At 41.2% G+C, this 18,038-nt stretch overlaps 1 protein-coding gene across 1 annotated transcript; it reads left to right on the forward strand.

The window, feature by feature from the left end:
• The first annotated feature begins 527 nt into the window (after positions 1-527).
• LOC144253419 (palmitoyltransferase ZDHHC19-like) lies at positions 528-15,914 on the forward strand. The gene is made up of 6 exons (XM_077795520.1): positions 528-655; positions 974-1,095; positions 1,620-1,759; positions 2,527-2,696; positions 3,125-3,230; positions 15,804-15,914. Exons 1-6 carry the CDS (start codon positions 528-530, stop codon positions 15,912-15,914), a joined length of 777 nt encoding a protein of 258 aa, XP_077651646.1.
• Positions 15,915-18,038: the final 2,124 nt, after the last annotated feature.

The following is an 18,038-nucleotide window of genomic DNA, read 5'->3' on the forward strand; positions in this document are numbered from 1 at the left end:
ATTTTTATAATCTGAAATCTTTACTTTAGACTTCAGTTTGAAAAACAAGAGCTTGGTGGAATGCTCTTGTAAATCTAATAAAATTTAAAAGATTTGTATATAAGAAAGATATGAACACAACTAGTATACCAAGAAGCAAGTAACAGCACCATAATTACAATGTTGTTCTTATTTTAACCAAGTTTAGTTTTAAAGAAAAATTCAGAATCTGTAGTGTAGTGTAATCCTCTAAACTAACAGTGATGATTTAAAAAGAGTTCTACATATTAAAAATCCTTAGACTAGTTTCTCTCAATAATAAAACTTTACACAAAAATTATCTGGAAAGATAAGAGCAGATTGACTCCCAACATCACCATGTGTATGTGGGGGCAGAGGATCTTTACTCACAGAAGCCACTGGAAGCAGCCAGAGCCCCCATTCCAGAACCTCTCTGATGTCACACTTGTCGTCATGGCACTCTGGGTACAAACCCAGAAGAGCCATCTGGTGGCTCTCATTTGTTTGAGAGCAGGCGTTGAGCCAAGATGGTCTCAAATGTTTTCTCACCTTCACCCAAAACTCCAGCCACATCTGTCTGGCTTTTGCCAAGCCTTTGGGCATCCTTTAATGTGGCAGCACTGGCCACATTGAGTGCCCTCCTTTTCTCCATCCCGTGAGTATCTCATGCAAGCTGCTAGATTTCTTACAAAGAGCTAGAAGGGAAAATAGTGATAGTGAAGAGACTGGGAAGTGGAGAGAGGATCAGGAAGTGGAAGAAGGATATATAGTCAGAAGCATAGAGATCTAGAGTGCCTGATGCATTTAGGAACCTGTGGGTAATGCTAGTGACATTTGATGGTGTCTGTGGCGTGTTTCTAGCCTAGATATTTAAAACTGTCCTTAATGGTGTGAGTCCTATCTCAGGAAGGCCAGGCCTCATCGGGCACTCTGGGTTGCCCTAGACTAGAACTTAGTCTGGCTCTGTTTTCAGCTGCCGAGCCCTGGCCCAGAGTGGAGAATGGGCCCTTCCAGTGGCCACTGGGTTCCTCTGTCTCCTCAGTTTCTACAGCCTCATCTGCTTGAATATATCAGACCCAGGCATCTTGCACAGAGGTAAGGCCTCAGAACCTGGAGAAGGAGGGGGCAGCCCAAGGGCTGGGGCCTATAGGGGTGATTTCTGAATTGCTCACCCCACCTAGGGCCTCAGAATCCTTAATTCTCTCAATGTCATCCTTAATTCGGTGCTGGCAATTTATTTCCCAAGCCACTGAGGTGTGATAAAACAGAATCCTGGAGGTTTTCCAAGTGTTTTAGAAGACCTATCAGGCTGGCAAAAGAGGCCAGGCAGGCTCCTCCAAACCATGCAATTGAGCCTAACTCCTTCCGATTTCACACAAGTCTCTAATCACTGATCACTATTCCAAAGGGTGGAGCTCCATAGAGAGCTCTTCTGGCTGGAAACCCCCTTCTCTCTGACTGCCAGCTCATGTGAGTGGTCAGCTTGCTCAACAGGAACCGGGATTCGCCTGCCCACCTCCTCCCCACCCTCTTGCTGTCTTGTGATTCTACGGGGCTGCCCCAAGCAACAGAGTGCTCCAAGGGCCTCCTGCCACTACCCAAACTTCTTCCCATGCCAGGCTCTGTCGAGCAGAAACCAGAGGCACCCTATGTGGCACACGTGAACAACCAATCTTTCCCAATGCCATGGTGTGCCAAATGTCATCTCCACCGCCTGCCCCGAACACACCACTGTGAAACCTGCAACATCTGTGTGGAGGTGAGTACTCGTCCTCCCGGTCCACTCACCAACCCATCCCCAGGCACCTAGCCAGGAGAAGGAACCACCCATCATAAGGGGGCCAGGGGTCCGTATGAGACCATCTTCCCACACTGCTATAAGTAGCTCTGACACACTGTTGGTCACTTACATATGTCATTGGCTCTGTGTCTGCACCTGTCCTGAGAGACTGGCCATGCTTGCACTGGTGCTGACATGCAAAGGGCATCCCATCCGTGCTGACCAGGTGGAGTCAGGGGGAGGAAAGGCAGTGACTGACCCATCCCCTGCCTTGCTGATACTATATACCCAGACCTTTAGGCCAGCTGCTGCCCTGTTCTGGGGATCTTTGCCTGTCCCCCTCTGGGTGTCCCAGTTGGAGGGTTTCCTGGGTTCTGAGTGCTTTTCTCTTGTGTGCACACCCTGCCCTGGTTTACAAGTGCACAAGGCTGGCTGGGCAAGGCTGTTTCTTTCATCTTTATACAGTATCTGAGAAAATAGAGGCCCAGATTTATTCTACATCCTGTTCCAAGTGACACTGGGCAGGTCTTGTCTCTAAAGACCTCAGTCATGACAGGTGAACTGATGAGCCATGGAGTGCTAACTATTCTCTAGCAATGGAAATGCCGCTTTCTCCCTGGAGATGGGAGCTCAAGTGTAGGCCCACGAGCAAGAAGCCTAGAGGGCTGGGTTGTGGGAGGCCTCAGGATTTGGGGGTGCTGGAAGCCAGGCCAGATAGACCCTCAGTGCTGCCTCCTCTCCCCTAGGAATTCGACCACCACTGCAGGTGGGTAAACAACTGTGTGGGGCACCGCAACATCAGGCTCTACATGCTGCTGCTCCTCTCATTGTGCCTCTACCTGGGTGCCGTGCTGGCTAGCTGTCGGGTATTCCTGGCACACAGAAGCAACATACCCTTCATGGACCGAGCCCTGACGTATCCACATGGTCCCAAGGGCCCACACTGGAACCCGCTCTGGTGGAGGGGAGGGAGGGGTGGTCAGCCAAGGGGCTGGGTAACTGAAGGTGGGGATGACTGGGCGGGCTAGAGGGAGAAGTCAGTTGGGAGAACCATTGGTGGATCCCTTGAAGGCCAGTGGGGGTGGAGCAGGACATGGCCTGTGGAATTGAGAATCCAGAGTGGGGGGGGCATGGAGTGGGGAAAGAAGGTTGAAGTGGGACAGGAAGGACCATAGTGAAGTGGGTGAGGTTGGGCTTAGGTGTAGTAGACTAAGTGTCCAGTCCAGGGAGGAAGAGTTGGTGGGTGGGGGCAGTTGGGGCACGAAAATTAAAGGGGAGGGGTTGATGGAAAGGCGGGGCCAGGAGGGAACTGTTCCCTGGCTTGGCTTCTTAGCCTGTGCACAGCATCATAGTGGCTGTACCTTCCGCTGGCCTCCTGCTGCCACTCATCCTACAGCTGCTCATCAAGGCCAGTGCGGTGACCACCGCAAGGCGCCCCTATGAGACCCAGGTAAGGGGACCAAATGTGTTTACCCTGATACCCAGCTGGCCACCTCTGCCACTAGGCACTATCTCTGCTTTCTCCACTTCCCTTGGCCCTGATGATGCCCCTGAGTCCTTCCTGACCCACATCTTAAGATGCAGCCCAGATGTCTCCTCCCCATGGAGCTAGATGGTCATGCTCCCTCCTGGGCGCATTGCATTGAAAGCCTACTGTGAACTAGGCTGTGTGTTATTTGATGGATGGGTATAGATGTGAGTAGGAACATCCTGCCCTCATGATGATAAGCAGCTTGCAATCAGAATAACACCAGCTGACACCCAGGAACACTCGAAGAGATGGGGTTGGTTCTGAGTGGTGTAGCAGACAGGAAGAAACTGGGAGTTTGGCAAGGCAAGGGCTGTAGAATAGGACATGCCACTCTGTGTGACCCTGGATGGTGTGTGATTTTGGATTGGAAGAAGGCCAGATTGCATTGCCTGGGAGAGACACACCTGTGCACAAAGGCATGGAAACCTGGAAGTAGGGTGTGAAGAAGACAATGGAGAAAGGGATCTAATTCAAACACAGGGTGGCATGAGCAATGAGGTTAACCCCATGGGGTCAAGATTAGAAAGGCCCAGAAACTCAACCCTGGTAATTAGTTTGGATGAAGTCAAACCTGGAAGCCATGGTAAAATTTCCTCAAAATGTCATTAATGAGGAATACTTTACAAACCATAAAATTTATCCTTTTCGTCTATAGTTTGGGATTTGGACAAATGCATACCATTGAGTATTCTCCACCATGGTCAAGGTTAGACCAGTTTCATTACTCCAGAAAATCCTTTCATCTCTTGTCAATTTCTCTCCCTACATCCTTGTGGTTTTTTGCTTCCCAGAATCATGCATTGGTGCAGTTGTGTGCTTATTAGTCTGTCTTCATTCATTTAGCACAACACATTTGAGAGTCATCTATGTTGTTGCTCGTATCAGTAGTCTGTTTCCTTTTATTTCTGTATAGTACTGTATGGGTTCCCTGCATAGTGTAAGACATTTACCATTTGAAGGATTGTTACATTGTATCTAGCTTGGGGCAGTAGTTTTTCTTTGTGTGTTCTTTGTTTCTCTACCAGGAATTGAAAACAAGGATGCTTAATCACCTAGCAGCATTCCCAGTCCCCTCTATTTTTCCTTTTTGAATTTTTTAAAAACATTTTGAGGCAGTATCTCTAAGTTGCTTAGGGCCTCGCTAAGTTACAGATGCTAGCTTTAGCCCTCCTGTCTCAACCACCAAGTCTTGAGTATACAGTTTTGGACAACTGTACCAGATATTTTGGGGCAGTTCTGAAGAAAGATGCTACAAACGTTGGTGTACAAGCATCTGAACACAAGTTTCCATGTCTGTTAGGAAAAGTTTTAGGGGTGGGTATTGTGAGTTACAAAGTAAACTTAGGTGGAACAACATAAAGGAAACCACCTTATCATTCGTTCTTTCTACCAGCAATGCATGAGAATTCCAGTTGCTAAACTTCCTCACCAACATTTAACACTGTCATTTGTCGGTATTTTGTTTTATTTTCAAATTATAGCCTGTCCATTACAGGAGTATTGGTATCTCATTAGGGCTCCAGTCTGTGTTTTCCTAGTGAGTAATGATGATGAGCATATTATCATGTCTAATCAGCCACCCATATGGGTTCTGTATATTATATGAGGATCCACATTTTGTAAATATTCTCTTGCGATTCGTGGTTTCTCATTTCAGTTTCTTCATAGCATCTGCCAAAGAGCAAGAGTTCTTAGTAGTGTTATTTTTCCAGTAATGTGTGTTGAATCAGGGATGCTCCACCACTAAGTTTCTCCCCCAGCATTACTTGTTGTTTCCCACTCTACATGGAAAATATGTCCTCTACAGGGATTAGTTTCATTACTTTCTTTCCAATCTATGGGTCTTTATTGCTTTTTCATTTGGGGGTTGAACAGGAATGAGAAGGGTGGTCATGACAGCCTCGGGACAACTTTAGTATGACAACAACTCCTCTAAAGGCTCCTTCAGGAAGACTTGTGGGCAGTGCCAATGGGGGAAGGGGAAAGCTGCAGACCCAGAGACAGCTGGGAAGACAAAGGAGCCTGTGGGCTCAGCATTTCCCATCCTTAGTCACCCTTTCACCACAGCCATATCTGGTCCCCTCCCCCCTGTGACTCCTCTGCTTAGCCCTTACTCCTCAGCCCTGTGGCCTGCCCTCCTCCTCCTCTCTCCAGCTTCAGTTCATCATTTAGTTTCCCTGGCAGCATTTTCCCTTCCCCCATCCTGTGATTCTTCTAGCTCCAGGTCAGGCCTTAGGCCATTGCCCTTCCTCCTCTGCTCTGCTCAGAATGAGGCCCTCCATGTCCACATTGCCCAGTCTCAAGGGACCTAAATGTGGCCTGCACTCTGGGATTCACCAGACAGGGCTCCTTTCCATTATCTGCAGCACCTGAAACAGGCACTAATTCCATGTTCCAACTTGCAGTCCCTTCCCTATTCCATTCCCTGACCCGGAAGCTCCTCCTAGACTTGGTGCTTGGTGGCAAGGAATCTAGGGGAAGAGCACATTTTCCAAATTGCAGTTCTATAACTGACTTGCAGGAAGACCTTGGCTGTGCTACTTACACCCCTTGTCTATAAGTTTTCCAATGTCTAAAAACAGGGAAATATGGGTTAATTCACACAAGACACATAGAACAGTGCCTGGTACCAGAAAGTGTCCTACCTGCTACTATTAGTATTACTACCATTCCTTCTGTGGTCAGCTACATGTGTCTCATCTTAAAACCCAGGTAACTCTCACCTTTAACATCCTAGGTCTCCACTCTACTTGTTGTACCCTCTGTGCCTTATTCCCTGAAAGAGTTGACAGTGCTCACTAGCTCCACCCTTCACTTCCTGGCCCACAGCAGTCCAGACCCTGCCCTTTCTTTCATGATGATGCTCTCAACTAGGGGCAGAGCCAGCAGACATTCTTGAGACTACTCTTTCTGGACAGAACACAGCCTCTGAAACCAGAAATAATGGAATTAGCCTTCTTGCATGTCTTAATGGTTAATGCTCTGGGGGTCTCCTCTGCATGTACCTGGGTGGTATGAGCTAGGTTGCCTATATAGGTCCCTTGATACCCTCTCCCTGCACAACCCTGGCAACTCCCCACAGTGCCCAGGGCCTCATGTTGCAGCTGCACTCTTGACCCTGAGTGTAGGCTGGCCATGCTGTTTGTAATGTGTTTTCAAAACCCAGTGCAGTGACTAGAGTTTATTTATTTATTTTTTTGCTACTGAGTATTGCATCCAGGGACATTTTACCACTAAGCTATATCCTCAGTCCCTTCCATATTTTATTTTGAAGCAGGGACTCACTAAGTTGCTGAGGCTCCTCTCTAACTTTTGATCCTCCTGCCTCAGTGTCCTGAGTCACTGGGATTACAGGCATATACAACCACGTCTGCTTTGACTGAGATAGTTTTGATGCCCTGAAATATTTCTTGCTGGGGTGTATCTGAGTGGTAGAGCATGTGCTTAGCATGTGCAAGGCCCTGGGTTCTTCAGTACCCAGTATACAAGTAACATTTGAATAAGTGAGTGCACCAACAAACAAATAATCAACATTTGAGATAGAAGAAAAGAGATAAAGAGACAGAGAGAATTCTGATGTCTTGAGTCTCCAAGTTCAGGGAAGTAAAAGAGGCAGCAAGAAGTTGGGCAAAAAATGGACAAGAAGAGACCATTTGATGTTGGTCTGTTGATTGAGACCCAGAATGTGAGCAGGAGCCACAAGAGTGGAGCCAGTGTGAGATGCTGCTCTGGGTACTCTAGAGGTGTTGGATTCTATTCAGGTTGGGTTGTATTCCATGAGTGTGAGAGAGTAGGGGTATTCAAACAGTGCACAGTTCTTAAAAGTTTATTAATTATCATTCCTTTCAGCTTTTTTCTATACCATATGTACCCCAATCCTTAATATATTTTGTTTTGAGATAGGGTCTCACTAAGTTACTGTGGGCCTTCACAAGTTGTTGAGGCTGGCCTTGAACTTGTGATCTTCCAGCCTCAGCCTCCCAGGTCACTATGATTTCAGGCATCTAACATTGCACCTGGAAGGAAACTAATTTCTTTATTGCTGTGAATACCTTAAAGGAGGCAGAACCTCATAGAGCACAATGGTTCCTGTTGCTTTTTGGGTGTATTCCAGAGATGTTCTGATGTGAAATCCTCTTTCCTTCTTGTGCACAATAGTGTTGAAGATCAAAGTCTTACTGTGGAGGCCATGGAGAATTGGGGGTGAACACAGGTGCTTCTGGGTCACTTGCAATTGTTCCAGAATATTTGCTAGTTAAAGCTCTTGAGGTTGGGGTGAGACTCAACCTAGTCTGGGAGCAGAAATGGGAGAGACTGATGGATGAAGTCAGAGGGAAGAGAAAATAGAGTAAGAAAGAGTACAAGCTAGTCAGTGTCCATGGGAGGATTTGACATTGGAGCATGACCTTTAATGCTTTGAGTACTAAAGGCCTCAGCCCAGATTTTCCTGGTCCATCTGATTTGTGACTCTGAAAATATGATTGGGCATTTCTGCTTCCACTGCCTTCCCAGAGTGTGAAAGTCAATGAAGATATATTTTTAGAAAGAAACCAAGAGGTGAGAAAATAATGTGGGAGCAGGATGAAGACACCATTATTGCATCAGTTGAGCAGAGCAGCACTAGAAATGTCTTAAATGATATCTGGAAGGACATGGCAGGAGGACATGTGTGGCCAATGGACATAGAGGAACTATGTGGCAAAGGGAAGTAAAAGGTGATGAGGGAGCCCTGAGAAGGCAGGAGATGTGGGTGCAGTGTCAGCACTGGTCTGAAGAGAGCTGCTCACAAGTGTGTCCAGGGAAGTCATTCTTTCAGAAGCCTGGGAAGGCTGGAGGCTCTGGGTACTCTTGGGCTCCCCTGCCCTTGGAATCTTTCCACAGGTCTGTATGGAGCCCTGCATTAACTTTTACCATCTTAAGGATTGTCACTGGGAGATGGTCTTGCCCACTCCTGCTGATTCTGAACTCCTCTTTCCATCCCCATCTCCCTCCAGCCTGACAATCCCTTTGACCAAGGCTGCTTCAAAAATTGTTACATCCAGATGTGTATGCCACTGGGACCCAAGTAAGTTGGTAAACCAGGGGCTGAAGTGGTGGACCCTGGGGCTGGTGGGATGGGGTGAAGCTGGGTCCCTTTCCCTGGTCCCTTAATCTCCAGCTCTAAGACCCTGATGCTCCCTGCTCCATCCCTTTGGGGTTTTGTCTATGGCACTCTGGGAGCCTCTGGGAATTTCATTCTGTCTTGTCCTTGTAGGTTCTTGCTACAAGAAATGGGGGTAGAGGGGAACAGCTGCCTGGATGATGCTTCTGGATGAGAGCCCTGAGCTTTATGCTTTCCAAGCTGAGCTGTGAGGGTGGTGAGGGAGAACTGGCCAATGTGGTAGTGACCCCTTGCCCTTGAACTTTTGTTCTGCAGGTACATGACCCAAGCTGTCAGTCTGCAAATAGAGCTGGGGACTGAATGGGAGCCAACAGAGGTATACATTCCAGCACAACATCCTACACACCTCCCTGCATCCAAGTCTCCAACTCTAGTCCCCCCAAGTAGTGGCCAGTCTGCAACTTTACAGGAGGTGTGAGGAGTAGTGGGTGTGTATTGAAACAGGGGTGTCTGTGGGCTGCACACCTATTGGGAGAAAGCCTTCCTGTTGGGCTGGCTGCGAAGCTGAAGCAATTAGAGCCTAAGGATCGGGATTATGGAACTGGAAGGTGCACTGTTCAGGTCACAGGGCTTCAGAACACACTGAGGTGTCCCTGGATAGACAAAGACATAATAAGACTAAACCATAAGTTTTCTATACCATAGAACATTCTGGTTACTGCTTTTTTGACAAATAATCTTATGGCTTCTTTAAAAGTCATAACACTTAACTCACTGGTTTTTTGCTTTCTATATTTTGTCCTCTTTTCCAAGGAAGTCTTCTATTTCACTGGTTTTTCCCTTTCATATTGTGTATAACTATTATATCTAAAACTTGGAACTTTTCTCTTCCCCAAATTATGTATTTTATGTTTTTATATTTACATCTCTCTCAAAGCCTCAATGTCATTTAAGGGACAATTGAGCATGAAATTCTTCACCAGCTAAGAGAGATTTTCCATAGTAATCACCTTACATGGAGCCAGGAAGAGAGAACTACTAATGGGACTTGCAGGGGACTATGATGTGGTGACACATAATGCAGTTCCCAGACAGAGCTCTGAGGCCTGCCATTGGATCCTGATCTCATGATAGTGGATGTGTTTGCTTCATTCATTTTAATTGGCTCATTGAAGAGAAAGGGAGGCTAGGCATTATATCTTTGTAAAATGTTTTGAGAAAATTTGTTTCTTCTTGAATATTATTTCTCATACATGGCCAGGGATTATTAGATGGAAAAAATTACCCATGATATAATTAAGACACAATTTTACTGCAGGATGATAGGCCATAAAAACCTTGATTTGGGGCTGAACATGTAGTTAAGTGTAGAGAGCTTGCCTAGGATACATGAGGTCCTAGGTTCCATCCTTGGCATGGCAAAAACAATAGCAAAGCAAGGCAAAAACCCATACATCTAGCTTCTAGGGGGTGGTACCCACCTATAATCCCAGCAACTCTGGAGGCTGAGTTAGCCTGCTTGTAAGTTTTCAGCCAGCCTGAGCAATTTAGTTAGATCCAAAGATTAAAAAGGACTGGGGAGTAAGCTTGGGGGTGAGGCACAGCTGGGTTCAATCCCCAGTCCTAAAAAAGTAAATAAATACATAAATGGTTTTGAATCCTACCAATAAGTACTGATCTTTGAGTCTGCCATTCTGATTTTGTTCAGAAATTTGTTTTTAAATTATACTAAGCTCTTTCCTCTGTTGCTTGAGAGGAATGTTATTAATCTGTCGAAAGTGTTCTGTGAATTTAGATTGAATTAGTAGAATGTAGAATGAGAATTTTTGTAAACTTTCTTGGATATTTCTTTTTAACAACTAAATTCAATTTAACATTAATTTTATTAGTAATAAAAATACTGAAAATCACCTGAATATTTTGAACATGAAAATAAGAGATGTTATATATTGAATAATTAATAATAAATGAAATAATACCTATGCATATGGAGATATATCAGAAACCAAAGTAAACTTATCTATTTTTATTATTATTTATTTATTTATTTATTTATTCTTTAATTTATTTTAGGTACTGAGCTGACTCCCGTGTCCTTGTATGGGCATGTGCCACCACACATGATAATTTAAAAAGAGATGGGAAGATGGTTGAAATTCTTCCCTGTATTCATGAGTCTATGTTATTTACCTTTCCCCCCTATATTTCTGTAGGTCTGAAATAGTTCAAATAAAAGTTTTGGTTACAATGATTGCCTCCTCTTTTCTCTTTCCTTTTTTGTTTAAGATGTTAATTCTTAAGTGTTCTTTGATCCTTTTGCAATTGTGAGAAGGGCAAAGTCTTTGGATAGTATAAATGGCTGTGATTTACAAGTCTTAATTCTGATTGTGTCTTTTTCCCCTTAGGTTTTCTGGCACAGTTTTTACTGCTATTGATGTGGCTCTGGGTCAATAAAAGTTAGCACCTTTTTCATACTACATGCATATTAGCTTTCTTTTAGGAGAAAAACTAGAAGAAGCTAAGCATAATCAATAGGAATATAATTTTTAAATTTGGATATTTTGTAAGAATTAATCTATGTAATTTCATACCATTCTCACTTTAGGGGGAACAAAAAAGACAGTATATCATGAATAATCAAATATTGTAAAAAGTATTTTCCAGGTAGGAATGAAAAGAGGAGTAATTCCTGGCACTGGGCTGAGCTTAGGTTGGCTAATCAACTTCAACAAAAATTTGGAAAATACTGAGGGTCCAGGTAGTGGAAAATACTGTGCATATTTAGTGTGCGAGTCCAAATACTACTCATTTGTCAGTTATCATCTCACTATGTAAGAATATATCGTGTGTTCGTACACATTATTAACAGATTGATGTTTGTTACTTTCTAAGAGAATTAGGAAAACCAATGATTTGTTTTTTAATTACATTTGCAGTATAGGTTGCTCTTAAACACATTAATTTACAGAAACACCCACAGAAGGAACTGATTCTTAATGAGCTCTTGGTGATTTAAGAATAAAAGAATCCCAACATAATTCACTTCTTAAGTAAATATGTTTGAGGTTCTTTTAATCATTGGGATAAAACATGGAAATTTGTAGTTTGATGGAGGCTAGCTACTTTGAAGTGTCAATACAGAGAAGATCTTTTTGGTATAAGGACATTACTTGGTTAGTGTGAGAAGTCAGCTAAATGAAGGACACTGCTGATCTTGTGTCTATTCATGCCAATGATCAGACACAGAAACATTAAGGAATGAATAATCAGCTGAGATTCATATCTTTAGCACAGAGTGACTACACACATTTCTGAAATGTTTAGATCAGTTTTGATTTTAAATGCTATTCTTTGTAGGTAAATTGTACATGTTCATCAAAAGCTCCTGTAGATCACATGCGCTAGTGTAAGTTTGTAATCCCAGCAGCAAGGAGGATCATGAGTTCAAAGTCAGCCTCCACAATTTAGAATGGGACTAAGCAACTCAGTGAGACTCTGTCTTAAATAAAATACAAAAGTGGTTTATTATATGGTTACAGGTAATTTTATTTCTTTTATAAATTATAAATTTGTTTAGGGTGGGGAATTGATAATATATTTTGAATTTTTATATCCCTAATTATAGGGTCTTCATTAATGGAAATAAATTTTCAGGTACATTTGACTTTTTTAAAAATAGTATTTCAAGTCAGCATGGAGTGGTGGTTAAGATAAGCCACAGGCTTTGGAATTATGAGAACTTGACTTCAGATGCTGATTCTGTCACTTACTATGTAATCTTAGGTGAGTTCCTTAACCTCTCCAAGCCTGTCTCTGTATCTGCAAAACAAGATCAATCTTCCCTAAGTTGTAGGTTTATTTTTGTTGGAAAACTTCAAAATGTACACCTAGACTACTATTATGGGCAAACTATGACTTAATGAATATCGTAATGACCCTCGGACATTTTTTTTGTGCTGTGATATATTAACTTTCCAATTTTCTTCTTTTCTCTCAAACTATCAGCTTTGTTGTTTTACCATTATGGTGCTTAATATTTGAACTTGAATACAGAGTCAAATGTTTAAAAAAATGGAATGGAAGCTTTGTATGTTCTATTTTTAGTTACCTGGTAGGAGACGATTTGCTTGTAGTAACAGAGTACCTTATTGGTGGGCCAGTGACTGATGTTGTTACAGTGTTGAGAGCCACAGCCCAAGGGGCCCCAGCAAACTTTCAGACTGCCAGCTGATGATTGGCTCACAGCGGCCCCAGCAACTTCTAACTGATTGGCTCCTCTGCGGTGATGCTCATTGGGCTGTTTCCCTGCCCTTTCAGACCACGGAGCTGCTCATTGGGGGACTTTTTTGGCTCCGCCCACATGACCCAGACAATAGGCCTCAAGAACAGGAGGAGTGGGGGAGGTAGAGAGGCTGGTGGGAAGCCGGTGGTGGCAGTTGGGCTCTGAAGGTTTTTCCTGAGGAGCAGTTTTGTTTGGCGTATGTGGTTCTAAAAATAAAGTTAGTTTCTTTTGACAAGTGGCTACTGATTGTGCCCAGCCAGACTGTGGCATTACAGCAACCTTCATGGATGAGGCACAGATTGCTGCTGTGTACAGAGAGGTGATTTTGCATTCTTTGGAATAAAGTAGGGTGATGTGGGTTTAGCAATGGATGATTAAAAGGAAGATTTTCCTACAAGGGGAATTTCTGTTGTACACATTCTAAATTATTCCATCTTGTTTTATCTCAGATATGAGTTTCAGCCCTTTATATTTAGGATGCCTTGGGAATGAGTTATAGACCCTATTTTATTTTATTTTATTGCAGTATCGGGGTTTGAATCTAGGGCTGCTCTATCACTGAGCTATATGCTCAGTCTATTATTATTATTATTATTATTATTGTTATTATTATTATTATTTTGATACAGTCTTAAAAGATGCCTAGGCTGGCCTGGAACTTGTGATATTCCTACTTCTGTCTCTGGTGTAGCTGGAGTTACACACATGCCCAGTTAAGGCCTATGAAGATGGAAAATCACTGATAAATCTCATTATAGTCATCACAGTAGTTTATCTTCCTGTTAGGGCACTTCTGAGAATTAATGGGGGTATAATTAAAAATATGCCACTCAGCTAGGTGTGGTGGTGCATGCCATCACTCAAAGTAATCCCCATCACTCATAGGCTGAGACAGGAGGATTGCAAGTTCAAGGGTGGCCTCAGCAACTTAGCAAGGCCCTAAGCAACTTAATGTGAGCCTGTCTCAAAATTTAAAAAAGAAAGGACTGGAGATGTAGCTCAGAGGTAAAGTCTCCTCATGATAAATCCCTATTATCCCTCCTCTTGCACACTGACCCCTTCCCACTGAAAAGTGGGGACTAGAATCATCACAGAAAAAGCAAGACACATGCCTAACTTTAAGATCATTATGTCTGCTTCTGGCTTCATTGAAGGTGAAGAAATTGGTTGTTTCTTCATATTTTTAATGAATTTTCAGATGTCCTTTTTTTAAGGTAATAGAAACTTCCAAATTGCCTGATTATCAGCCAAAAACAAGTTGTAATTTTTTCTGTATTTTTTTCTATAAAGGGACTAGGTTAATGATTTGCTTATTATCATTGAAACAGATCCTACTCTGTCCTAATGTCAGAGGGATCATTGTTATAATTGACAAATTATAAATGTTTATGATAGACTATTCTATAATACACAGTGAATTAAAACTTTGTATACTACATAGTCAATTATTTTTATTCAGGTAACATTCTTGAAAATTTAATTCTAAGTTGTGTTCCACCTAAGAAGGAAGGAAATAAGAACTCTTTCATAGTTCTCAATATTATATCCCTTAACAAAGTAGGTTTTGTCACTTAAAAACTAATTAAAACTTACCAAGAATTTATCTATTTCTCCTTAATTTGTTTTTCTCACTTTTTTATAGTTGATATAAAATCAATTTCAGGAGTTGTTCTAACTGCATTCACTTGGTTCTTCTTTTCTGTGCCAAATTTTTTAAATTGTGACAAGTAACTTTCTACTTATTTGTAGTTTTCTGTGACTTCATTCTTTTCTAGAATTCTATTAAATTATACATAAGTATTATATGATTATATCATTTACATCAGTTTTTTGTTTATATAACAGTATAATACTTTGAATAAGAATTTTAGTAGTTACAAATAGTGTGCAGACTTTGTTGTTCTAATCTGATGGTAATAAGAAGGAAAATACAACTAATTATTCCAAAGTGTATAATTTATCATTTCACTTTATATTCAAAAACCATGGGGCAAAGAAATTTTTACAATCTCATCTTATTCTTGTATTTAAGGAAGGAATTTATTCTTAAATTTTTGTTTAAATATTTTTAGTTCTAGATGGACACAATAACTTTATTCACTTGTTTATTTTTAAATGTGGTGGTTTTGCTTGTTTTCTTTGTTTCAGTTTTGGGGATAAGACCTAGAACCCCACACATGCTAGGCTTGTACTCTACCATTAAACTCTACTGTAGACATATTCTTTTATTGTTGATGTTAGGTTATGGATAGAGCTTGGCATAAAATCGAACAGAGAAGAAATGAAGACATACTATATTACATTGATGAACCCCTGAATGCAACAAGACCACCCTCTATCTTACCTGCTTTTCTCAGTGGCTCACCTTGATTAGACTTCTGGGTACCTGAAGTTCAAGTGCAAATAACCACAAGTTTATTCTCTACTATTGAACTAACTTCTAAAGAACTTATGCTTATTCACCAAGTGCTGGGTACTATTAGGCATTTAAACCTGGAATGGCCTAGAAATTAGGACTTATCCATCATTTTATAAGACAGACCATTGAAGATAAAGTTTTAAAAATCAATGGCAAAGTCTGGGGATGGAACTCAGTGGTAGACATTTTGTATACTGTACACAGTGCCCTGGGTTGATGCCCAGCCCTGCAAGAACAAGAACAATAAATAAGTAAATGAGAAAGAAAGAAAGCAAAGAAAGAAGGGAAGGAGACAGGAAGAAATCAGTGATGGATGAGCTGGACATGTGACAGATATCTGCAGTCTTAACAGCTCAGGAAGCTGAAGCAGGCACATCATTTGAGGTCAGCCTGCACAACATAGAATGGCCTTGTGTAAAAAAAAAATAGGAAAGAAGGGACTTAATAAGACACTATTTAATGATGTCTCTAGATGAGATCTAAGTGTAAGAGGGGATCTTCTTAAAATTCAAGGTATTATGTTTTCATATGAGAGGATGTGTTTCTGTATAAATGTTAAGTATTGCAGGGTCTTTGGCTAAATACTACAGGCTGTGCTCAGGCCTCAACTACTAGTATAGTGACTTTGTGTGAAGTAGTGAATAGGACATTTGAGGACTGTTTCATTAATATCTGTTTTCTTTTGCTCAGAGTTTACAGGTATTGGAGATTTTACATGCCAATCGTGTCATTCACTGGGACATAAAAAGTGACAATGTGCTTTTGGGAATGGAAGGAGCAGTTAACCTTAGTAACAAGTGAAGGAAAAACATTATTTTTTTTACTATACTTTTCTTTTTTCATATCAAAAACCCATCTCTTTGTATTATTGAAAATTAATATATGGGAGGGGAAAGTAGCTAGTGGTAAAGACTGTGAAATGAGGACTGGATTGGTTTTAAATAATGGACCTGATATTACTTGCTGAATTCCTTGGTCAATTTAGTCTCTTTGTTTCCCTTTGCTCATTTATACCACAGGGAAAATAATAGTACCAATCTCAGGATTTTTTCGGAGGTTAAAAAAGTAAAGGACTAAGAAACAGTGCCTGGGACAGTCCTGGTGTTGGTGCTGTCTTAAAGAGATCAATTTGAATTTGTTTCTGCCATCTGTTACACTGGTTTTGCTCATTGTACTCTTCAGCATTCTCTGAGTTTCTTACAGTATAGCCTAACCAGGAGAGGGCTAGATGACCTGACCTCAGAGATGACAAGGAAAATATCCCACTTCTCTAACATTCTTCTGTATGAGACACAATAGGGTCATGAAAAACATCCTGAACTTCTTTCCTCTGTGTCCATAATCTCTGAATTCCTGCCATGCCCTCGGAGGATTCAAGCAGAGCTGTTAAACTCTAGGATTCTATCTTTAGATGATCTTAATGGGCGAGTTGGAAATACATAATCACATACATTTTGGGTGGATACATATGAAAGTGGAAATAGAATTTTTTGGTTAATGTTTTGTGGTGACTCTGCTACTTACTAGATGAATGATCTTAGGTGATCTTAACTAGAAATATATGCCTTGGTTTCCCAGTTTGTAAATGAGAATAATCTTAATTGTAAGCATGCCTGGGACTGGGTTTAGTGGGACATGCCTATAATCCCAGTGGTTTGGGAGGCTGAGGAAGGAAGATCTCAAGTTCGAAGCCAGCCTCAGCACCTTAGGCAGAGCCTAATCAACTTAGCAAGATCCTGTCTCTAAATAAAATATTGAAAAAGCCTGGGAATGTGGCTCAGTGAGGAAGCACCAAGGTTAATTACCCAGATCCAAGCTTGAAAAAATGCTACCTATCTTGTAGATTTATGGTGAGGATTAGATATTTTTACAAGGTACTTGGAATGGTACCTGGCTTTTATAAACACTCATTTCCATTATAAATATGATTTTTCAGTATTCACTCCTATAGAATTACTAAATATTCTCTGAAACATGGTGAAGAAATTTATCTTAAATGGCGAGTGTAAAGGATGTTAATTTGGTGTGTTTATACACTATAATATATTAAATGAATTAATATAAAAGGATTGCTTAAATTAAAAGTTTATAAAATCTCCTACTTATGTAAAACAACCCCAACACTTCATAGATATTATTTATTCTCATGGAAATATAAAACAGTCTAAAGCTTATAGACCTGATGCCAGTAGTGACATAATTTTAGAGGTGAATGAGAACACAGATACAACTTATCAAATTTCTGGGACACCATGAAGGCAGTTCTAAGAGGAAAGTTCATTGTATTTAGTTCATTCCTTAAAACAAGGAAATGTCAAAAAATAAGTGACTTAACATTACATCTCAAAGCCCTTGAAAAAGAAGGCAAATCTACACCAAATGCAGTACAAGAAAGGAAATAATTAAAACCAGAGCTTAATTTAATGAAATTGAAACAAAACAAACAATTGAAAAAAATTGACAGAATAAAAAGTTGGTTTTTTGAAAAATAAGATTAACAAACTCTTAGCTATGCTAACAAAGAGAGGGAGAGAGAAAAGTCAAATTAATAACATCTATGGTGAAAAAGAAAATATTATGATATACAGAAATACAGAAGACAATTGAAACTCATTTTGAAACCTTATACCCCAATAAAAAAAGAAAAAAAAAAGAATATCGAAGGCATCAACAAATTTCTACAATCATACGATTTGCCCAAATTGAATCAGGATGATATACACAAGTTAAACAGATCAATTTCAAGCAAAACAATAAAAGATGCCCTTAGAACTCCACCAACCAAGAAAAGCTCAGGACAGGGTGGAAACACAGCTGAGTTCTTCCAGTCCTTTAAAGAAGAACTAATACCAATAATCTCCAATTGATTTCAGGAAATAGAAAAAGAGGCAGCATTTCCAAACTCATTCCTGATTCCAAAACCAG

This window comes from Urocitellus parryii, chromosome 2 (assembly GCF_045843805.1).
Source record: "Urocitellus parryii isolate mUroPar1 chromosome 2, mUroPar1.hap1, whole genome shotgun sequence".
NCBI lineage: Eukaryota > Metazoa > Chordata > Mammalia > Rodentia > Sciuridae > Urocitellus > Urocitellus parryii.